Source organism: Elephas maximus, chromosome 20 (genome assembly GCF_024166365.1).
Source record: "Elephas maximus indicus isolate mEleMax1 chromosome 20, mEleMax1 primary haplotype, whole genome shotgun sequence".
Taxonomy (NCBI): Eukaryota; Metazoa; Chordata; class Mammalia; order Proboscidea; family Elephantidae; genus Elephas; species Elephas maximus.
In genome coordinates this window covers 34,504,104-34,528,782 of record NC_064838.1, presented here as the reverse complement: position 1 = coordinate 34,528,782, position 24,679 = coordinate 34,504,104, and the positions used below count along the sequence as shown (strand labels likewise).

General features: G+C 46.8%; 1 protein-coding gene across 1 annotated transcript in view; it reads left to right on the top strand.

The window, feature by feature from the left end:
* LHFPL4 (LHFPL tetraspan subfamily member 4) overlaps positions 1-21,633 on the top strand; it is a 32,331-nt gene extending 10,698 nt beyond the window's left edge. Inside the window, exons 3-4 of the mRNA XM_049862629.1 lie at positions 18,076-18,312; positions 21,533-21,633. Of these exons, the coding sequence (XP_049718586.1) occupies positions 18,076-18,312; positions 21,533-21,633 (338 nt within the window). The remainder of the gene's footprint in view (positions 1-18,075; positions 18,313-21,532) is intronic.
* The last annotated feature ends 3,046 nt before the right edge of the window (positions 21,634-24,679 follow it).

Genomic DNA, 24,679 nt, shown 5'->3' with positions numbered 1-24,679 from the left:
AAAATGGGGAGAAAGATTGGAGACCTATTCAGGAGATCAGCTGGATGTGCTGGAGGTGAGGAAGAGGCAGGTGTTGTGGATGACTCCCGGTTCCCACCGTGGAGGATTGGGTCTCTGGAGTGATGTTCACAAAGCGTGTAGGAAGAAGAGCAGGTTTGGGGTACAGGGTATAGGTCAGCTTTGGAAATGTTGAACTTGAGTTTCCTGTGATGGAGTCCTGGGTGGTGCAAATGGTTAAGTGCTTGGCTACTAACCAAAAGATCGGCAGTTTGAACACAACCAGAGGTGCCTCAGAAAAAAGGGCTGGCGATCTGCTTCTGAAAGGTCACAACCTTGAAAACCCTATGGAGTGGTTCTGCTCTGACACATGGGGTTATCATGAGTTGGAATCAGCTCAACAGCAACTGGTAACTGGTATGAGATATGCGACGAGTCCCTAGGTGGTTCAGAGGATTAAGTGCTTGGCTACTAACCAAAAGGTCGATGGTTTGAACCCACCCACAGGTGCCTTGGAAGAAATGCCTGGGAATTTACTTCTGAAAACTCAGTTACTGAAAACCCTGTGGACCACAGTTCTACTCTGACACACATGAGATCACCATGAGTGGGAATTGATGCAACCACAACTGTTTTGTTTTTTTTTTTTTGTCTATGGGATGTGCAAGAGGAAAGGTCCAATAAGCAATTAGATATTTGGGTCTGGAGTCAGGAGACAGGTCTTGGCTTGGCTAGAGAGGTAGATCTGTGGCATTATCTAGGAATCTGAGCGTGGGTGAGATGGAGACAACCTAGGAAACGCTGACGGTTTAAGTGGGAGGTAGGGAAGGAGGAGCTGGAGAAGGAGACTGGAGAGAAGAGCCAGAGCAGTAGGAGGCAAACAGAAACTGAGACTGACAGCCTTGAGAAAGGAACGTGTCTAGAGGAGCAAAAGTGGACAAGGAAGGGGTGGAGTCACCTGGAAGGCCCTTGTCCAGCACTGGAGGGAACCGGACAGGATGCAGGGAGTCCAATGGAAGGCTTTTGACCAAATCCTAGAGATGGGTGTGGGAGAGCTGAATAGGGCAGGGCAATGGGGGGATGGGGAGGAGCAGTGGATCCAAAGGTCATTAAGAGGCTGTGGGCTTAGTGCAGGCTGAACCTGGGGGTGGCGGCAAGAGTAAACTGCTATCAAATAATTACTGCGCTAAGTACAGGTGTTCCATATCTCTATAACAGCATCTGTGATGCCAGAGACAATTATTTGTGTTCTTAACAGTCTTCCCGGCTAAACTGTGAGCTTCTCAAGATTGACTTAAGGGAGTGACTTAAGGGAAATGTATCCCAAGCAGAGGGAACCATCAGTGCAAAGGCCCGGAGGTGGGAATGAACTTGACATGTTTTCAGGAATTCAGGAAGGAGGCCATGACAAGGTGTCAGGATTTGATTCTAAGTGCGATGGGAAGCTTTTGGGGGGTATTAAACCGGGAGCAATACGATCTGTTTTTGAAAGATCACTCTGGACGCTGAGTGGAGAATAGACTATGATGGCACAAGGGTGGAAGCAGAGGAATTAGTTAGGAAAGAGATCAGGACAGCTTAGATCAAGGTAGTAGCAGCAGAGATGGAGAAAAGGAGTTAGAGCCTGGATGTTTTTTGGAAGTTGAGCCAATCAGCCTTGCAATAGATTGGATGTGGGAGGTAGAGATAAAGAGGACTCCCCAGTTTTGGCCCCAGCATCTATGTGGCTGGATGGTAGATGGGGAGCCCAGCCCCAGGAGTCCCCTTCCAGAGGTCCAGGCTTGATTAGGGGCACTAGGATTGGGCCTGAGCCTCAAACCTACTGGGTTGTGGGCTGTTAGGATAGACCCAGCCTCCCTTGTAAAATAAGCCCTTGCCCTGGGTGAGCAGGAGCAGAGATGAATGCTGAGACCTAGGAGGGTGAGTCATGTGGACAAGCACCTCTGCCACTCCCGCCCTTCCCTGGAGTCCTCCCTGTCAGATGGTTCTCACTACAGCCCCCCACTGCACCTGCTCTAGGGAAGCAGTTCCCTTTGAAAGCTGTGATCTCAATGCGGACACAAACCCTTCCTCGGCTCCCCAGCCCAAAGCCTGGTCATTTCTAGAAAAACCTTGGTAAACATGAGGGAGAATGCAAGCAGCCAATAGTGTATTCTATGTTATACTGTGTCTCTGTACAGTTCTCCTTTTCTAAGATTATTATTGCTCTTTATTCTTTGTAGAAAAATTGGAGATGAGCGAAATTATACCCATAATCTCACTCTTCCAGAGACAGCCATTCTTAACTGCTTGCTCTACATTCACACATCTGTGCTATACACAGTCTGTGTTGTGTTGTTGTTGTGTGCTGTTGAGTCAACTCCAACTTATAGTGTCCCTGTATGACAGGGTAGAACTGCCTTATAGTGTTTCCAAGGCTATAATTATTATAGGAGCAGATCGCCAGAGCTGAGCGGCTAGTGGGTTCAAACCACTGATCTTTTGGTTAGCACTTAACCATTGTGATACCAGGGCTCCTTATACAGTCCATAACCTATCCATTGCCATCAAGTTGATTCCGACTCACATGGCACAGTAGTTTAAGCATTTGGCTACTAACCAAAAGGTCAGCTGTTCGAATCCACCAGCCATTCCTTGGAAACCCTATGGGGCACTTCTACTCTGTCCTGTGGGTCTCTTTAAGTCGTAATCAACTCGGCAGCAAGGGGATTGGGTTTTTGTTTTGGTTTTTTTTTGTCCATAACTTATAGAAAGAAAAAAAAACTCAAATTCTTTGCCATTGAGTTGATTTCAACTCATGGTGACCCCATGTGTTATAGAGTAGAACTACTCCATAGGGTTTTCTTGGCTGTAATGTTTATGGAAGCAGATCACCAGGCCTTTATTCCATGGCACTGCTGGGTGGGTTCAAACCACCAACCTTTAGATTAGTAACCACGTGTACCACTCAGGGTCCTTATAACCTACAGAATGCTGGTTATATGCAGGCTCTAGAGCTAGACTGGATTCAAATCCTGGTTCTGCAACTTACTAGCTGCAGGACCTTAGACTTGTGAACTTCTATGTTCCTCAGTGTCTTCATCTGTAAAAACAAGAGAATAACACTATCTACTCTAGAGTTATTGTGGGATTAAATGAACTAATGTGTGTAACCAAAAAAACCAAACCCACTGCCATCGAGTCAATACTGACTCATAGTGACCCTATAGGACAGGGTAGAACTGCCCCATGGGGTTCCCAAGGAGCACCTGGTGGATTCAAACTGCTGACCTTTTGGTTAGAAGCTGTAGCTATTAACCACTATGCCATCAGGGTTTCCAGTGTGTGTAAAGTACTTAGTATATAGTGTTTGACATGATAAATTCTATCTAACTATTGCTGTAACTGTGTATATTTTTTTTTCTGGAGCCCTGGTGGTACAGTGGTTAAGAGTTCGGCTGCTCACCAAAGGGTTGGCAGTTCAAATCTACCAGCTGCTCCTTGGTAATCCTATGGGGGCAGTTCTACTCTGTCCTATAGGGTAGCTATGAATTGGAATCGACTTGATGGCAACGGGTTTGATTTTGGTTTGGTATTCTTTCCCATAATGAAACTATATTGTGCATTATTTTTTACAGCATTTTCTTCACCCAACATATCATGCATATTTCCTGTATTGTTAAATCTTTCTCAGTTTTGATAGCTGAGTAATATTCCATGGTATGAAAGAGCTACATTCCCATATTTTTGAATATTAGGCTGTTTCCTTCTTCCCTTCCTTTTTTTACTTATTTCTTCTCTCTCTCCCTCTTTTTCTTGCTATTATAAATAACAATGTGATGAACACCCTCGGAGCTAAATCTTAGAGCATGTTCTTGACCATTTTCTTAGGATAAATTCCTAGAAATGGGTAAGTTTAGTCAAAAGGGGCGTGGAAATTTTCATTTTTAGGTTTCTGAGATCGATCCATTATTTCTGACAAGTTACATTTGGCCTGTGCATTGCCATTCTTTAACTCTTTGTTCATTTAATTGTTTCATTCCTAGTGACTTAAAATCTCTGGCATAGCCACTTATTAATAGTTGACTGCCTACCCACCTTAAGGTTTCAATAGATAATGTATATACTCACATGGTTCAAAATTCAAAAAGTACAACAGGTCATCGGTGAAAGTCTCCCTTCTACACCTGTAATCTAGTCATCCACTTCCTCTTCCTAGAAGTAACCAGTGTTATGATCCTTTTATAAATCCTTCCAGAAATATTTTATGCATGTGCTGGTAAATACACACCTATACCCACCCACACACAATTTCCCCCTTCTTTGCAGAAATGGTAACATTTGTACCATGTATGTTGTTCATTACCTTGCCCTTCACTTCACAGTGTATCCAGAGGTGCTTCCATCTCAGCACATAAGGAGCTTCCTTATTCTCTTTATGACTGCATAGCATGCTATCGCATGGGCGTGTTAGCTGTATCTAATCAGTTATCTGTTGGTGGGCAATTAGGTTCTTTCTAGTGTTTACTTAATACATACAGTGGTATGCAACCTGTCAATAAAAGTCAACTTTTATTGAAGTAAAACATACTTAGAGAAAAATACAAAAGTCTTAAGTCTACAGCTCAAAGAACTTTCACAAAGTGAAGACACCTATTGAAATAGCATTCAGATCAAGAACCTTATGCCCCTTCCAATTACTACCCCCAAAGGTCACCACTCACCCAACTATTAATCCTGTAGATTCGTTTGTCCTGTTATACTTTCTATCATTTTGAGAGTCATCTGAGTTGTGGCACGTAGCAACTGTTTCTCTGTCCTCGTAGCTGTATATTATTTCATTGAATTAAAATGCCACGATTTCTTTATCCATTCTGTTGTTAATAGACCTTTGGGTTGTTTGGGGCTATGAATAAAGCTTCTATGAATCTTCTAGTATACATCTTTTGGTGAAAACATCTATACATTTCAGCTGGGTATACCCAAGAAGAGGAGGGCTGGTTCCTAGGGGTGATTGGGTAGGTTCCGCCCCAGAGACCCTGTGGCCAGCAGCTTTTGAGGCTGTGATGCACTGTGCTGGGTTGCTCTCCCATGCATGCCCCTCTTAATTTGTAGGCTTTTTCCTTCCCTCTCTGAGAAGGTCCTACCACACAGATCCTCTGCGGACTTGTCGGTGGTGAGGGGCCCGAAGTTTCCTCTCGGTAGTTTGGGCCTCCCCTCCCTGTTTTCCAGGCCCACTTCAGCAGCTGGGCACTGATCCTTCTGCCCCATGAAGGGACACATATGGCCAGGTCTTGCTGAGCTTCCATCTGCAGGGCCTGGGTGAGAGGGACCCAGGCTAGAAAGCAGGGGGTGGCAGATCAGAGAAGCCACATCAGGAGGGAGGGGAGGTGGAGGTGGTGCCTCTTTGGTGTGAGCTTCAGGGCAGGAAGCTGTGGTGCATCCAGTTTGACTCCCAGTAGTGGGTAGCACCTGTGGCCTGGCAGACAAAGAGCAGGACAAGAGAGCAAACAGAGACCTCCTTTGGGAGTGCGCAGCTCAGCGGACATCTCTTGAGGGTGGTGTAACTGTATTTTGATGAAACTCTATTAAAATGTTAGTTGTTGTTGTTAGGCGCTGTTGAGTCAGTTCCAACTCATATCTACCCTATGTACCACAGAATGAAGCACTGCCCGGTCCTGCGCCATCCTTACAATCATTGTCATGCTTGAGCTTATTGTTGCAGCCACTGTGTTAATCCATCTTGTCAAGGATCTTCCTCTTTTCCGCTGACCCTGTACTTTACCAAGCATGATGTCCTTCTCCAGGGACTGATCCCTCTTGACAACATGTTCAAAGTATGTAAGATGCAGTCTCTCCATCCTTGCTTCTAAGGAGCATTCTGGCTGCACTTCTTCCAAGACAGATTTGTTCGTTCTTTTGGCAGTCCGTGGTATGTTCAATACTCTTCACCAACACCACAATTCAAAGGCATTAATTCTTCTTTGGTCTTCCTTATTCATTGTCCAGCATTCGCATGCATATGATGCGATTGAAAAATACCATGGTTTGGGTCAGGCGCACCTTAGTCCTCAAGGTGACATCTTTGCTGTTCAACACTTAAAGAGGTCCTTTGCAGCAGATTTGCCCAATGCAATGCGTCTTTTGATTTCTTGACTGCTGCTTGGATTGTGGATCCAAGTAAAACGAAATCCATGACAACTTCAGTCTTTTCTCCATTTATCATGATGTTGCTTATTGGTTCATTTGTGAGGATTTTTGTTTTCTTTATGTTGAGGTGTAATCCACACTGAAGGCTGTGGTCTTTGATCTTCATCAGTAGGTGCTTCGAGTCCTCTTTGCTTTCAGCAAGCAAGGTTGTGTCATCTGCATAACGCAGGTTGTTAATGAGTCTTCTTCCAGTCCTGGTGCCCCGTTCTTCATATAGTCCAGCTTCTCAGATTATTTGCTCAGCATACAGATTGAATAGGTATGGTGAAAGGATACAACCCTGACATCAGGCCTGTATCCTATCACCTATTAAAATAGTTAAGTATAAAACATATCATTAAAAAGCTTTATATAAAGGCACGTTTATAGCACAAGCTTTATGGAAAATAAACACCTAAGTATAAAGTATTTTTTCTCTTGCTTATTCTTTAACATTTCTTGGTCTCATCCTAGTTTTATTCCCCCAGTTCTAACGTAGTGTTCTTCCTTTTAACCCTAATCCTTTGATTTCTTAGTTATTTCTTAAAAGCTTAAGAGTATTCCAGGGCCTGAACTAGGTGAAGAGGATTGGGCATGATAGTTTGTTCTTATTTTTATTGTGGTAAATACATATGTAACAAGTTGTTTGCCTCTTCAACATTCTTCACATGTACAATTCCCTGACATTGTTTGCCATGTTGTTCAACCATTACCATTTTCTGTTTCCAGATTTTCCCATCACCCTTGACAGAAGCTCAGTGTCCCCTAAGCAGTGAGTCCCCTTTTCCCCTCCCTCCTTCCCACCTCTGGTAACCACTAATAAGCTTTGGTCTCTATACAGCTTAATATAGTTTTTAATATAAAAGTAATAGATGCAGATGCTTTCAACGCGAGGGTGTAAAGCGAAAAGTAGGTATCCCCCTCCCTTCCTCCCTCCCTCTCCCAGGCCCACTTCTCAGAGGTTGCCCTCCTTAATGTTTATAACCCAGAAACCTATAGATATACAGAAATCTATAGCCTTCCAAAAATGTTTATAGATATGCAAGTTATATAGATGTAGATATGTGTATTCTTTGCAAAATTAATCTTTTAGATTTAAATTTTTAACTTAAGTTTTAAAATTTAGAAGTAGTATGTAGTCACGCTTACTCTGTGAAAAGCTGAAACAGCACAAAAGCGCTCAAGTCCCCACCCTGTCCCGCCTGAGGCAACCACTCTTATAAACTAAGTTTCTATCTTTCCCTGTGCACTGACATGCACATCCATGAGGAAAATATATCCTGTCATTTTCTATGTGTCCTCTACCTTTTTAAAATGTAAGGGGTGTCATGCCCATGTATAGTCTATCTGCTCATTAGGCCAGAGAGGGGAGGGGTTGAGACCTGAATCCTGGCTCTGTTACTTCTCGCTGTGTGACCATGAGCATATCACGTAACCTTTCTGGGCCTGGCTCTTCATCTGTAAAATGGAGATAGCGATAAATGAGTAAGGCGACCTGGTGGCGTAACAGTTAAGTGCTGGGCTGCTGAATGAAAGATCGGCGGTTCGAAACCCAGTGTTTTTCTGGGAAAAAGACCTGGTGATCTGCTTCCACAAAGATTACAGCCTAGAAAACCCTACGTGGCAGTTCTACTCTGTCACGTGGGATCACTTTGAGTTGAAACTGACTCGATGGCACCTAAGAACATAAATAACAACAAGTGGATACACATAAAGCAGTTAGAACCATGACTGGTATATAGAAAACCCTGGATACATGTGTTTTTTTTTTTTTAATTACAGTTGCTTTTAGTAACAGCATGTTGCAGAATGCTGTGTCAGTCCTTATAGACCAATCCCACTCTTTCTGTTGGACTGCATTCCGTGGTATGTAATCCTTTAAAAAAAACACAGATGGGAATCATGCTATATATAGTATTTTTGTACTTTGATTTTCTTTTTATCCATAATATATCTTAGAAGATTTTCCACAATAACATATACAGTCGTACCGTATTCTTTTTAATGGCTTAGTAGTATTCCATGACATGGATACACCATAATTTATTTAACTACTAGTTGTCATCAAGTTGACTCTGACTCATGGTGACCCCACGTGTGTCAGAGTAGAACTGTGCTCCATAGTGTTTTCAGTGGCTGATTTTCTGGAAGTAGATTGCCAGGTTTTTCTTCCGAGGCACCTCTGGGTAGACTTGAACCTCCAACCTTTTGGTTAGCAGCCAAGCATGGTAACCATTTGCACCACCCAGGGACTCCTAATTTATTTAACTGGTTCTCTCTTAATGGACGTTTGTTTTCAGTCCTTTAAGATGGTTGTGCAGTGAACACTCTCGTATACATCCTTCATGTATACATGGAGGTTTAGCCATTGGAGAAATTTCTGAGTCAAGGGGTAAGTGCATTTATGATTTTTATGAGTACTGCAAAATTGTTCTCCAAGCAGAGTGAATATGCCACTCACACATTCCACAAACCATGAGGCATACTGCCATTACAGAAAGGATGGCGATCACCCAATCTACCTCGCAACCTTGAGATGATGACGCTGACGTTCAGAGAGGTGATGCGAGTGCCTAAAGACACACAGCTGAAAGCATTTTTTTTTTTTTTGCCCAAAAGATAATACAGACACAAGATAAAACCCGTTGGCGTCAAGTCTATGCTGACTCATGATGACCCCCACAGGACACAGTAGAACTGCCCCATAGGGTTTCCAGGGAGTAGCTGGTGGTTTTGAAGTACCAAACTTTTGGTTAGAAGCTAAACCTTAAACCACTGTGCCACCGGGGCTCCACATACACAAGATATAAAGTTGAAAAGGTATAAAATATTATTGTATTGGTTAAGACTAGGTTTTGCTATGACAGGAAAATCCAAAATAATCATATCTTAAACACCCAAAGTTCTAGTCTCTTAGGTGTTAGGTAAATAAATTTAAAAGTGCAGAGTTAGGTAGTCTAGAGCTGGTATAGCAGCTCCTGAAGTCATTAGCTTCCTCCATCTCTCCTCCACCACTCCTAGGGTATGGCCCTTGTCCTCATTGTTGGATACGGCTGCTAGAGCTCTAGCCATCACATCTGCATTCTAGGCAGGATGTTGGAGGAAGGGACAAAGAAAAATGGGTCAAAGAGCACACTCTAGCATCCTTATAAATCTGTTTACATGAAGCTATTTCCTTGAAGTCACACAACACATCTAGCTGCAAGGGAAGCTGGAAAATGCAGTCTTATTCTATACAATCAAGGGCTCAGCTAAAAATTGGGGGTTCTAATATTAAAGAAGGTCCCTAGGTGGCACCAACAGTTTGTGCTCGACTATTAACTTAAATTTCACTTCAAACCCACCCAGGGTGCTGAAGAAAGATCTGGCAATCTCCTTCCATAGAGATGACAGCCAAGAAAACCCTATGGAGCGATTTTACTCTGTAACACATGTGGTAGCCATAAGTCAGAATTGACTCAACGGCAACGAGTTTGGTTTAATATTAAGGAAGAAAGGGGCAACAGATAATGGAGTGGTTAACTATCTCTGTCAGGATTATATGGTAAAAATTAAGCTTACCTCCTTCCCAAGGCAGCCACTGTTAACATTTCTTGAGTATCTGAAAAAAGGCTTCTTTGTCTCTTATATCCAAGGTTTCTTCCATTCTGCCAAGAGTGGCCATGCCTTGCCCTGACTCCATCCTTCATAATTTGCCACATCTCTTCTCTGTCATTTCCTTTGATTCTCACAAAAGCTATATGAAGTGGGTAGGATAGATGTCATAACTCCCATTTCTCAGATGAAGAAGCCAAGGCCCAGAAAGGCGAACTGACTTTGCCTAAAGTCGCACTGTAAAGAGCTGAGCCTCCTGTTGAGGTGGCACAAGGTGGGCAGTGTTTCCCAAAGGTGGAAGGTACGCCCAATGGCATTAGGTGACCCCATTAAAAAAAACCCATTGCCGTTGAGTGGATTCTGACTCATAGCAACCCTATAGGACAGAGCAGAACTGCCCCATATGGTTTCCAAGGAGTGCCTGGTGAATTCGCACTGCCGACCTTTTGGTTAGCAGTCTGAGCTCTTAACCACTATGCAACCAGGGTTTCTATTAGGTGACCAGTAGTAATCATGTTATTCCATTTCCAATTTCCTCCAGAGCTTCAAGGAAAAAGTCTCAGTGTGGTGCTAATGTGTCTTTAACTCCTCTCAGGCTTACTAATAGGAACTTTTAAATAAATAGAGTAGCGCTTAGGCTCAGAGCACTTGGCGGGCAAAAGTATGTAACTAGAATTTAATAACATTGTTTTTGTTTCTTTATGCTTATTTCCATAGTTTCCTTCTGCTTACAGCAAATGATTCTGGTTTCCTTTTCTTTGAGTGTGATATCAAGTTTACTTTTAAAATAAGTGTATATAAGCTAAAAAGTGAGTCAGTGCAAAGAAAAACCTTAAATAAGGACATATCTGGATTTGAATACAGATCCCACCATTTACTATCTCTGCAACATTGGATAAGATACTTGGTTTCTCTGAGCCTCAGTTTCCATCTGTAAAATTAAGGTGATAGTTTTTCTCACTTCAGATTTGTGATAGGATTAAACGAGATAATGAATGTCAGGAGCTTAGCACATAGTTAAGCACTCAATACTATTTCAAAATATCATTGCATTATTAATAATATTTATTATATTACTAAATATTAATATTAATTTTGTCACAACATCTTCTTGCTACTTGGACTGTGGGGGTAATGGGAAGGAGATGCCCCATCTGAGGTCCCCTGCCTGTACACCAGTGGTTCTCAACCAGGGATGATTTTGCCCCCCAAGGGCTATCTGACAATGTCTGGAGACATTTTTTGGTATCATGGGGGTGGTGTGGCTACTTGCATCTAGAGGCTGGAGATGCTGCTAAACATCCTACAATGCACAGGACAGCCCCCCGCCACAAACACTTATCTAGACCAAATGTCAAAAATGCTGAGATTAAGAAGCTCTGCCCTGCCGTCCCTGTCCCTTCACCCATGCCTGTGCCTCTGCAGAACCTGGCTGTGCAGCCAGTGCTCATTATTTCCAAAAGAGACTTGAACTTGGAATCTGCCTTAGTTATCTAGTGCTGCTATAACAGAAATACCGTAAGTGGATGGTTTTGGGGAACAGAAATTTATTCTCTCAAAGTATAGGAGGCTAGAAGTCTGATTTCGGGGCACTGGCTCCAGAGGAAGGCTTTCTTTCTCTGTCAGTTCTGGGAGAAGGTCCTTGTCATCAATCTTCCCTTGGATCTAGGAGTTTCTCAGCACAGGAACCCTGGGATCGAAGGACGTGCTCTCCTCCTGGCTCTTCTTTCTTGGTGATATGAGGTCCTTCTCTCTACTTGATTCTCTCTTCTATATCTCAAAAGAGATTGACTCAAGATATAACCTAATCCTGTAGATTGAGTCCTGCCTCATTAACATAATTGCTTGTAATCCTGTCTCATTAACATCATAGAGGTTAGGATTTACAACACATAGGATAATCACATCAGATCACAAAATGATAGACAACCACACAATACTGGGAATCATGGCCTATCCAAGTTGACATATATTTTAGGGGGATACAACTCAATCCATAACATTCCACCCTTTGGCTCCCTAAAGTTCATGTCCTTCTCACATGTAAAATACATTCACCCCAAAAGTCTTAAATCAATTCCAAGTCCAAAATCTCATCTTCTGCAAAATTCTTTTTTATCTGCTTCCAAAGTACAATGGTGAAAAAGCCACAAGCTAGACATTTCCATTACAAATGGGAGAAATTGGAGGGAAAGAAGAGATAACTGGCACCAAGCAAGTCAGCAGAACACATTACATCAGCTCTCCAGACTTGAAAATAATCCTCTGTTCTCTGATAAGCTCCAGACTCTGGGTGTTGGGCACACTTACCAGATTGTGGGTGGAAGCTCCACGGCCCTGGGCTTCAGCCCTTCCTTCCAGGACCACTGGAACGGCAACTCTGCCCTCTCACATTTGGGCGGTCCCCTTTTCCTAGTCCATCTAAGTGGCAATCCTACCCCTTTGACTCTGGCGGGCCCCATTCTTCTGCCCCTTAAGCATGGCAGCCACTCCCCCTCACCTTTGGGGAGCAGATCTGGCCCCATCCCACTGGCACTTGTGAAAGCCAGCCCCATAGTCTGGAACTAAGTTAGTGAAGATCTGACTCTTTGAAACCTAGGAGGCTATGGCCCCACCCTTTGAAACATCAGAGGCCGTGGCTCTACCCTTTGAGAGTGAGGCAGCTCTGCTTCATGTGTTCCTTGTCTCTTCAGCTTCTACTTCCTGGTTACTTGGCCTCTTGGCCCCTTGGGCCTCTTGGGCCAGCTGGGCCTCTGCCCTGCTTGGGCAAATGTTCCAAAGCTCTTTAGGTCTACCGATGAGTGCCTGGAATCACCCCACGCCGCCAGGAACCCTCCTTTGTAAAGGCACTCAGCTCTCTTGCTCTGTGAGTCAGCAAGCCTAGTTCTACTGATGAGTGCCCAGAGGTATCCCACTCCACTAAGAAGCCTCCTGTGCAAAAGCACTCAGCTCTCTAGTTCCATGGGTCGGCTCCCTCAGTCTCTCCTGGTTCTGTTGCTGCCATTTCTCTGCTACTGCTTCTCGCCATCTGTGCCATCTCCAGTGTTACATCTCTCCTCAGTTCCATCTGAGCCCTCACCAGAATTGTCTTTGATGTCCATAATTCCACCAATGGTCTCTTTAAGGCACCTTAAAACTATTCCAGCCTCTACCCATTCAGTTTTAAAAGCACTTTCACATTTTAGATCTTTCTTAGAGCAGCACCCCACTCCCAGTACCAAATTCTGTCTTAGTTATCTACTGCTGCTATAACAGAAATACCACAAGTGGATGGTTTTGGCAAACAGAAATTTATTCTCTCACAGTCTAGGAGGCTAGGAGTCCAAATTCAGGGCATCAGCTCCAGGTGAAGTCTTTTCTTTCTCAGCTCCAGGGAAATGTCCTTGTAGTCAATCTTCCCTTGGACCTAGAAGTTTCTCAGTGCAGGGACTCCAAGTCAATAGGACTCACTCTTCTCCTGGCTCTTCTTTCTTGGTGGGATGAGTCCCTCTCCCCTCTACTTGATTCTCTCTTTTATATCTCAAAAGAGATTGACTCAAGATATAACCTAATCTTGTAGATTGAGTCCTGCTTCATTAATATAACTGCTTTAGGATTTACAACACGTAGTTTAATCACATCAGATCACAAAATGATAGACAATGACACAGTACTGGGAATTATGGCCTAGCCAAGTTGACATACATTTTTGGAGGACACAATTCAATCCATAACAGAATTCAAAGGCATTAGCCTCAGTTTCCTCATCCAGTAAAAGAGAATGCTGAAACCTGCCTTGCCTGTTGTGATTCCTTTTCCTGATGGTCAAGCCTCTTGGCCACTATCCTGGTTGTCCTTCGAGGTCTCTTCTTCTCTTCCCCCAGGTTCCAAGAAGCCTGTCTGATTGGATTTCCTCTCTCTGTTCCACTTCTGGGTGTTTCCCATTACCAGAGTGCCCCCACCCATATTCACCACTCAGGACACTGCAGAACAAGGAGGCAGGGAGTGGTGAATGATAGATGGAGAAAGAGTCCCCCTAGCCCCTCAGCTTTCTCTGACCACCCCTGTTATTCTGGGTCTCAGCCCCTAGTCTGTTTCCTTTGATGCACCTGTTGACATGTATAACTATACTTTTGGCATGTTGACATGTTTATTTTATTCCTCTTCCTGTGCCTCTGCTCCTGAGGATAGACACCATGCCTGCCTGTGCCCCCTGAAGCCTGCACAGTCCTGGCACATAGTTGTTGTTGTTAGGTGCTGTCGAGTCGGTTCTGACTCATAGCAACCCTGTGTACAACAGAACAAAACACCGCCCAATCCTGTGCATTCCTCACAATCATTGCTACATTTAAGCCCACTCTTGCAGCCACTGTGTCAATCCATTTCATTGAGGGTCTTCCTCTTTTTTCACTGACTCTCTTCTTTACCAAGCATGATGTCCTTCTCCAGGGACTGTTCCTTCCTGCTAACATGTCCAGAGTACGTCTTGACATTCTCACTTTCTGGCTGTACTTTTTCCAAGATAGATTTGCTTATTCTTCTGGCAGCCCATGGTATATTCAATATTCTTTGCCAACACCATAATTCAAAGGCGTCAATTGTTCCGTCTTCCTTATTCATTGTTCACGGAAGGCACATAGTAGGCACTCAGAAATGTATTTGTGCAGTGTCCGAAGGGAGAGGCAGAAAGAGGGAAGAGATACAGAGAAGGAAGAGAGATGAGGAGGGGTGTTGAATCAATGTTAGATGCTGAGAGATCTAAACAGAAGAGGGGGAAAGGGAGAGTAGAGTCTGAGACTTGAGCACGATATAGACAGGCCTGAGAGAGGGGAGAAGGGACAGACCAAGAAAGATGAAAAGGGTGGGGAAGAGAAAGGAATGAAGACTCAACTAGACAGAGACACTTTAAATGATGAGGCGGAGAGAGACAGAACGCGCAGTCGCGGAGCAACGAGGAAAAAGGTCTCCTTGAGGTCTTGGCGCCTGGGGTGCGAAGGGTGGAGGACCGCGCTCCGGAGCTAGGAGCGGCGGGCTCAAGGAGGAGCGCCAGGATACTGGCGCAGTTTCCATGGAGACGGGGATGCTCTGCGATGGAGAGGAAAGGGACTGCAGTGGGCCCGCCCCCTTGGCACCGCAGGTGGGAGGGCCAGAGGGGAGGCGGAGAGCCTTGTGGTTGGGCCTCTCAGGCCCTCTCCCATTCCTGCCTCCAGCTGGGGAGTCGGAGGCGGGAGCCCACGAGCCCAGAGGAGGGCCCTGAGACACCAAGGGCAGGGCGAAGGGCTGGGGCGGAGTCCGCTCCTCCTCTCCCGCCCCACTTCCCAGTGTTTGACCCTCCTCCTCTCCCTGATAGAGTCCTGGAGCTGGAGGGAAAAACAAAAACAAAAGAAAACAAAAAAACCCAAGCCTGTTGCCAGCGAGTCCATGCGGGAGCATAGCGACCCTTTAGGACAGAGGAGAACTGCCCCATAGAGTTTCCAAGGAGCGCCTGGTGGATTCGAACTGCCGACCTTTTGGTTAGCAGACGTAGCTCTTAACCACTATGCCACCAGGGCCCGGGAGGGGCTTTCAAAAAGGGTCAGGGCCAAATGGGGGCAGGGGTGCAAGAGGGATGAGCCAAGCTTTCTTTGCAGGCTCCTCTTCTTCCTGCCGGGTAGATGTTGCGGTGCCCCAGGGCTCCGTCCTGGGCCTTCTCTCCAGTTTATATAATGTCCACACTCAGGGATTGAAGCCCCACAAATGCCTACGTATCCCAAATTTATGTCTCTAGCCCCAGTTTTTCCCCTGAGCGCCTGACTTCCCTGTTTGAGTATCTAACCACCATCTCAAACCTAACTTGTTCATTATTTTAACTCACCGAGTTCACTCCCGCTTGGATTTGCCATTCCTTTTGCCTTTTTCCCCAGCCCTTAAGCAGAGGTATGTTTCCCCAGGGCTGGGAAGAATTGTCTTGGAGGAGGTGAGAGTGTTGGAGATGGGAGAAGGCCTGCTTCCAGAGTGTGTGTGGAGGGAGAGGGGTATCCCGTGTTAGGGCAAGTAGCTGGGCTTCAAGGAGAGGAATGCTGCTTTAGATACAGAGGACATAACATGGGGGAGGGGGCAGCGGTGGCCCAGGGGTGGAATTCTCCCCTTCTGTGCTGGAGACCCAGGTTCAATTCCGGGGCAATGCCACTCATGTGCAGCCACCACCCATCTATCAGTGGAGGATGGAGTGTTGCCCTGATGCTGATCAGGTTTCAGAGGCACTTTCTAAGACGAACTAGGAAGAAAGGCCTGGCGATTTGCTTCCCTAAATCAGACAGTGAAAACCCTAAGGATCACAATATCGGATTCAGAACCAATCGTCCATGTTGTGCAGAGGGACCAGCTGATCATGGAGGCGGCAGATGTTGTGCATGGGGGCACCATGAGGTCGCTATGAGTCTGGCTGGCTCAGCAGCAGCTAACAAGAACAACAGGGGAGCACGACATTGTAGGAAGTGGCAGAGGACTGTCACAGGCCAGGAGGGTGGGAGAGAGCAGAGGAGGCCCAAAGCACCCTAGGAAGGGAAGGGCCACCACCACTGGATTAGCAGGCTGGGAGGAGTCTGTGACCTAGGCAGCAAGCTTTCAAAGCCGAGGGCTCCCTTCTCCACCCTGGAGACTAGGCAGGCCTCATGGACAGTGGGCAGAACTGACCACCACCCAACAGTTTTAGATTTCATCGCTGTCATCTAAATCCCAAGTTAAATGCCACCCCCTCCCCCCGTTGGCCTGGTGTAGGGTCAAGGATCCTACAGTTCCAACTGGAGTCCTCTGGAAACTTCGGGTCTCAGACACAGTATCCTAGACACAGGTGAGACCGACAGACAATAAGAGGGCAACATCAAGACAGACAGACATAGTCATAACCCAGAGCTAGCTCTCACCCGCAGCCTGCGGCCCTATCATGTGTGGAGGTGATGACTACTGACTAAGTCACCACAAGGTTGAGTCAGGTCAGGCCACTGAGTCCCGTTGACTCTGACTGTCCTTTGATGGGGCATGTGCCCTTCTCTGAGCCAATCATTATTAGCACAGGAATGCAGTGTGCTGATTGGCTCAGGTTTGGGTCCCATGATGCTACGCTAAGTGCTGGGGGAGGAGCCCACTTAGTTCATAGGGGCTGGATTGGCAGGGGTGGGGCCTAAACACCTAGGGGGTGAATGCTGAGGAGGGAGCAAGCAGATGAGTAGCCGTGCATTTGGAGGTCCTATCTTGGTCTGCCCCTTCTGCCATCTGCCTTTCTCTTTATCTGGAACTCCCCCATTCATTCCTTATTTATGTTATTACTGTATTTATCATTATAACTATTTTTTAATAATAATAGCTAATATTTATCGAGGACTTACTGTGCCAAGCACTTGACATTTGCTGCCTTTTGTGATTTTTACAATCACTTATAATATATAATATCCCCATATTATAGATGAGGAAACTGAGGTGCAAAAGTGAAGGAACTCACTTAAGGTCACACATATAGTAAATAAATGAGCCAGGGTTTGAGCCCAGAATTCTACTACACTGCAAGCCCATGAGGCCAGGATTCATGTACCCGCCCCCCAAGTCTGATCTCCTACCCTCAATAAATACTACCTGAGCAAGTGAACGCTGCCCTGTGCAAAGTGTCTTGCAAGCCTTACCTCATTTAATCCTCACAACAATCTTATGAGGTAAACACTATGGTTTCCGTTATACAAAGAAACAGGTTCAAAAAGGTTCGGCAGCTTCCCCAAAGTCCTGTAGCTGAGTAGGTCAAGAACTAGGCTCAAACTCCATCTTTCTCATTCCATGGTCCCTTCAGATTGGAGCTTAACTGCGTGAATGAAAACGTATTCCCAGTATCTTGAAGAAAAGAAAACGGCACTTAATAAATGAATAAATTAAAAAAATGGGAAGATTGGAGAGGGTGAACGTAGCCAGGAGTGCTAAAGGGAGATGAAGGAGATGGCTGTGATTTTCTATTTTTTCGTATTTCCAGGAAGGCTTCCTGGAGGAGGAGTTGATTTAATGGGAAAGCAGGCGTTTGGGTTGGAGAAACCAGGAGGGTGTCCTGGATGAGAAGCTGGTTTGATGGGGGAGGGAGAGGGCATTGTAGGTTCTGGAAGGTTTCTGCTCCCCAAGACCGATCCCAGACCCTCATCTGTGTCCACACAACCCACAATAAGTGGGTAATAAGCACTTTGGTTGATGGGCAGAGTGGGAATGCTGGGGCCCAGACTGAGGAGGGTTTCTGGTGGTCTTCAGGCTCTGGGGAGTAATGAGCCCCTTCTCTCTTCCTCTCTGACCATGGTGATGGGTCCGGCCCTCATGCCCCCTCAGCTCTGTGCCTTGTCCTGGGCTGCATGATCTTCCCAGACGGCTGGGACGCCGAGACGATCCGGGACATGTGCGGGGCCAAGACTGGGAAGTACTCCTTGGGGGACTGTTCGGTGCGCTGGGCGTACATCCTGGCCATCATTGGCATCCTCAATGCCCTCATCCTCTCCTTCCTCGCCTTTGTGCTGGGCAACCGGCAAACAGACCTGCTGCAGGAGGAGCTCAAGCAGGAGAACAAAGGTGAGTGCCAGGGCTGTGGGGCTGGGCCGCTGGGCTGGCAAGGCCTGCTCTTCCAGGGTCGGGACCATTTACAGTAAAGGTAATAAAAGTGATGCAAAAATCGGAGACGTTACAGACAATACAGCCACCTTCAAAACAATTTGATGAGACCCCTCAAAGTGGAACATTTGCACTCCTTTTGACCTACCAAACTCGCATCTGGGCATAAACCCATGAGAAACGTCCAGGAAAGCACGTGGCAGTAACTTTCAAAATGGCAAATAATTGAAAACAACCTAAATGGCCATCATGGAATAGTACAAAACTATGAACATGAGTGACCATCAGTAACAGAATGGATGCATTTTGGAAACGTGATATTGAGAGAGAAAGAAAATCAAGTTCCAGAAGATGACAGATACATATAAAACCAAAAAATCTGTTGTTGTTGAGTCGATTCTGACTCAGAGCGACCCTGTAGGACAGAGTAGAACAGCCCTGTAGGGTTTCCAAGGAGCGGATGGTAGATTGAAACTGCTATCATCTATCTATCAGTGAATCCATCTATCATCTATCTATCTAATCTATCTGTCTAATCTATCTCTGTGTATCTAATCCATCCATCCATCCATCCATCCATCCATCCATCCATCCATCCATCCATCCATCCATCCATCCATCCATCCATCCATCCATCCATCCATCCATCCATCCATCCATCCATCCATCCATCCATCCATCCATCCATCCATCCATCCATCCATCCATCCATCCATCCATCCATCCATCCATCCATCCTCCATCTACCGTCTATCTACCATCTGTCTGTCCGTCTGTTCGTCCATCTGTCTGTCTATCCATCCTTAAAAAGCAAAGAAATAACTAGAAGTGGTAGGATCGTGGCTATCTGGTTAGGATGGGACGGGAGGAAGCCAGGAGCATTAGATGGGGGACATGTAGGTATATGCAAGTTATTGGTCAAGTTATATATAGTTCTTGAGTGGTGAATTCATAGGTGTTTATTACAGTATGCTTTGTAATTAGTTTTGTACATATCAAGTAACATATTAAAATATAATAGAGGAACGAAAATACTCATCAGGGCAGAACTTCCTTTTCCTAGCACCCTCTTTACCTTCCTCAGGTGTGACCACTGTTATCAGACCGTTCCCTACGTGTCTACATACATGTTCCTTTAAAAAATACACAGTATTGTTACATACTAACATAAATGGCATCTTCCTAAATGAATCCCTCCTAAGATTACTTTTGTGCTCAACTCTAGAGCATGTCTTAAAGATCTTCATCATTTCCTGGAGATCCACCTCACCCTTTTTATTCCAGCGTTGGAATCGATGCAAGGGCAATGGGTTTGGTTTTAGTTTTTATTCCAATGCTTAGTATTATCTAAAATGAACGAACCACAGTTTGTTTAACCATTCTCCTTTGGGGGCTATTAGTGAGGTTTCCAGTGTTCCACTATTACTGACGTTGCTAGAATGACATTATTATACACGCCTTCTCATGCACAAATGCAAGTGTTTTCTCAATGTTTTTCAAGACTAGAATGGCACACTTAAAATTGTAATGATAGTGGCAGATTGCTCACTAAAGGAGTGGTACCAATTTGCACTCGAAGAAGCTGACTTTACAGTCAGAGGCTTTTGACCTCAAAGCCCGCCCTGCACCTGATCAATAAAGGGACCCTGCAGCAGTGGGCAGAAACCAGCATATGGCTGTGTTCTTTACTGTGCAAAACGGGAGTAGTGATCTTTATAGTCACACCCTTCCTTGAGCTCTTAGCATGTTTGGCACTTTACATAATTAATTACACTAATTAGATCCATCTCTTAGAGTCTCTCCTCATCTGTAAAATGGGCATTAATCGTAGTGAGGATTAAATGAGATAATGCCTACACAGTATTACCTCATTTGACAGGAGATAGTATATATTATAGTTGAACTCTTGAACTGCAGAGGCAGATTTTCCACATTGGAAGCAGGCTGAACTAAGAAATCACTTAACCTCCTCAAACTTCAGTTTCCTCATGCATACAACCAGGGCGATGAGAGTTGTACCCCCTCACAGAGCTGTTGTGTGAAGAGGAAATAAGATTGTGCGTGTACAGTGGCGAGCAGTGTCTGGAAAGTGGTGAGCGCTCAGTAAGAGCGTTCAGTCATCACAAAGACCCAGTCAAGTAGGCGTGCTGACCACCATTTTACAAGTATGAAGGTTGAAGTTGAGAGAGGTCCAGCGACTTGCCCAAGGTCACCTAAGTGGTACATCCAGAATTTGAACCCAGGTTGAGGTCCAAAGCCCAAGCATGTCCTCACTGTGCCATGCTACCTGTCCAGCCTGGTTAGGCTAGAGATGGTCTGCCCCCTCTTCTGGGTCCTCCTGGGCTGCTGGTGGCTGACCAGCCTTCTCTGGGCTCCTCCCTCAGAGACCTTCAGACCTGATGATTTCTATGGTCTTTGCATGAAGTCAAAGGCCACCCTCTAGTGGCAGCTTCCAGAAGTGCAGGACCAAAGGCTTAGTATGTCTGGCCTTTCTAATGTGAGTAGGATCCAAGAAACTGGTGTGAGCTGGGCGGGCTTAGCATTCCTCTCCTTTCTCCATAAAGCTCCTGAGCCTCAGTGTTAAAAGTAACATAAGGGAGCCATCGTTTGCCTCTCTTCAGCGTCTGGGGATTGTCATCCCTCACTCAGGAGGAAAAGGGCCTGATTGGCAGAGAGAGTTCAAGATGAGTGAGCCTCACAGCTCAGTTCTGAGTCAAAGGCCTCTGAAAAAAAAGTCAGAAATAAACTGCTACCATTTCCAGCATTCACTATGTGCTAGACACTGTGCAAAGCCCTTTATTTAGCTCCTTTTGACGTCTCAATTACTCTGTGAAATACATTGTTGTTGTTGGGTGCCATCGAGTCAGTTCTGACTCATAGCGACCCCATGTACCACAGAACGAAACACTGCCTGGTCCTGCGCCATTCTTACAATCCTTGTTATGCTTGAGCCCATTGTTGCAGCCATTATGTCCATCCATTTCATTGAAATACATTATTATCCCCATTTTACAGGTAAGAAAATTGGGCCTTGTTCAAGGCCACCTGGCTGGTCAGAGGCCTGGTTGGGATTTGAGAGCCAGTGCAAGTAATATTTTTGCCAATTTTGCCCTGGGGAGTGGCCAAGGGGAGCCCTGACACCCTGGCAGTCTGTGACTCTCACTCATTCTCTCTTCCCCAGATTTCGTGAGCACTACAGTAAGCTCTGTGTTGCGGCCAGGGGGTGATGTCTCTGGATGGGGGGTCCTTCCATGTCCTGTCGCTCACTCCCAGGGACCCTGAAGGCCAGGATCACAGCCCAGGAGTTGACCTGACCTCAGCCTGTCCTGTCTCCTGCCCTCTCGTCCCTCCGATCAAGCTCCAAGGGAAGACCTGACTCTCACACTGACTTCTCACCTACTATCTGCCTTGCTTGGAAGAGAGGACGGGGCTGGGAAGGAGCCTGGGGAGGGGAAGCCCCTGCGGGGCCAGGTTCTGGCTCCATCCTCCTTTGACCCAGGGGAGCCCTGACCCCCACAGTCCCCAGGGCTTTTCCTCTCCCTTCTAACCTGGTCTGGAGGCCCTTGCAGGACTGCCAGGGGAAGGAGGCACCATGGCTTCAGGTGTCCAGGCTCCCTCCATCTGGAGGCTGTTGTCTGGCTATATCCTGGCCTCCTCTGGCCCCTGCTTCCCACGGAAATTTAATCAAGACACTGCCCTGGGCCCCTTTGGTGGACTGGGCTCTTTCCTACTTTTTTTGCTGACAATGGTTCCACCACATGTCACAGTGCCCCAGGTGCCGCCAGCCTTCCCAGGACCTCTACTCTCGCTCGAGCCTGTTCCCAGCTCTCCCAAAGGAGCCTGAGCTGCAGTGAGGGGGAAAGCACGGGCCTCCCTGCATCTGCTGACTGGGGCCCTGCTCAGCCCAGAGTCTGAGAAGAGACAGACAGGCTCTGGTGGCAGTGGGAGGGGCTGCTCTGACTCCTGTCTTGGTGGTGCCTGACCTCGGAAGCTGGGGTTTTGAAGCTGCTCAGCCTGGGGCTGGCCTTGCCTCCTCTCTGCTGAGATGTCTTGCCAGTGACCCTTGACCCTGGCCTGTTTTGTACAGCACAGACTTCTTGGCCCTGTTGTCAGGGTTAGGAGCTGGGAGAGGGGTCCAGGGGTGGAGAATTAGGAAATGCATTACTCCTCCTGTCCCTTCTTACGTCCCTCACCCCTGGCGTCTACCAAGGGCAGAGACATTCTTGCCTCTTTGATACTTTTCTGCATAACTTGAACTTGCAGGTCACCTCTGAACAGGGTACCCTCTGTCCCCAACCCCAGGCCTATTCCCCTGTCCCTGCCTCTTCCTCCTCCTAGCCCACCTTCTCGCCTTGCGATATGCCCAGGGTCCACAGCCTGATGGGCAGTGCTTGGAGCCAAGGCATGAATGTGTGTATGTGTACGTGTGTGTTTAAGTGTGTGTGTGTTTAAGTGTGTGCGTGTGTGTGTGTGCGTGTGTGTGTGTGTGTGGGGAAGCAGATGAGAAATCTCCCCTCCCACCACCATGGGGGCATCTCTGTCCCCCTTGGCAGGGAGCAAATGAGGGAGACTCCAGGTGTTTTTGAAACACCCATCATTATCTTGTGGATTTGGGGGTAGAGCCATTTAGCCTTGGGAGCCCCACCAACCTGGGGCTTGGACAACTGCTTTCAGCACCTAGTTCAGGGGCGGCAAAGTGGCTTCATCTAGATTCCTCTCCATGGGCACGGTTGCAGGGCCCACTGGTGAGGAGCGGGAAACCCCCAGCAGGCCCAAAGGGGATGGTTTGGCTATCACCAAGTTATGTTTGCCTCAGCCAAAGGAGTGGGGACAGTGTGCGTGCCATGCATTTGCCAACCTGTGTTCATCTCTGTAAGATTTGGACCTGAGGGTTAGGGCTTCCAAGAAAGATCTAGAAACCCTCTGCCTCTTTCCCCCATCTGGCCCCTAACTGGAAGAAGACACTGGGTACTGATAGGATTCCTGAAGCCTGGAACCTGCCAGGTCCTGACCTCCCCCACCATCTTGACTCACTCCTTTGGGAACACACTTTCCCTGGTTCTCTGGCCCCAGCACTATGCCCCCTTCTACCCTGCACCTTCTGAACCCCTCACTGCAGCTGCACAGCTGGGGCCTCCCCCAACGGGCTGCCTGAGAGTGAGACTATGACACCAAGGTCCCATGTCAAAATGGACAGTGAGGGGAGCCTCATCGGAGTGGGGGCAGGAGTGAGCTCCTCAAAAACACAAACCAAAGCCCAGTGTTGGAGGGCTGGAGGGGTGGGGGCAGCATGGAAAAGAGTGAGGGGAAGGGGCCCGGAGCAAGTGCTTAGGAATGAGAAGACAGAGGGTAGAGAAAGAGGAGAGGGAGGTGCAGAGAGGGTGAGAGACAGAGGAGAGAAGAGATGTAGACAGGTAGAAAAGGAGACAGGGAGATGGAGAGGTGCAGGGATTGAGGAGGAGGAGGGATGAAGAGTGACAGGTACATAGATGGAGAAAGGAGAGATGAAGAGAGAGTCTGCATCAGAGCTAATGGTGCCCACAGAGAGGGGAACTGAGCTGGAAAGAATGTGGGATAGGGGACAGGAGACAGATGGAAAGACAAAGGAATAGGGATCAGGAAAGAGGCAAATGATGAGAAGACGTTGAGAGGGAGAAAAGGTGAAGGGGAGGAGGATACTCGGGAAAGGGGGAGGGGTGCTGTCTGGACACTTGAGGGGAGAGCTTGTTCCCCCAAGGACACCTACCGTTCCAGGGACCACCAGACTCCTGTGCCATGGTGGAGAAGTTAGAACTGCCCCTCAGAAACCAAGAGGCGGGAGGCTCGGGGCCCAGGCAGCCAAGGCCACACCACAGGGCAGGCCCTTACCACAGAGGGCAGGTGATTGTAGGAATGGGTTGGTGCCAGGTAAAAGAGGAGAGGCTAGTTCCCTTTGAGGGCAGCCAGACAAAAGCTTCCATGCCACCCTCCAGCCAGTTGCTGCCCTGGCAGAGGGAGGGCAGCCTGGAGACACAGCCAATGAGTTTGGGGCTAGGAAAGTCGGGTTGGGTGGGCTGAAACCTGAGGGAACCCTAGGGTAACACAGGGAAGGGACAGAGGCCAGAGGGGTACCAAGTCATAGCCGTGTCCCAAGGATTTAACAGAGGTGAGAGCAGAGCAGGTAACAGGCTTCAGGTAGGGCCCCAGGGGAGGCTGAACCTTGCCAAGCCTGGGCTTCCATGGCTCCCCTGAGGCAAGGAGACATGGCAGGAAGGGAAGGTTTGTGGTCTGGCTTTACACAAGGCTCACAATTTGGCTTTAGCCTTTGGGAGGGGACTGAAGCAAAGAT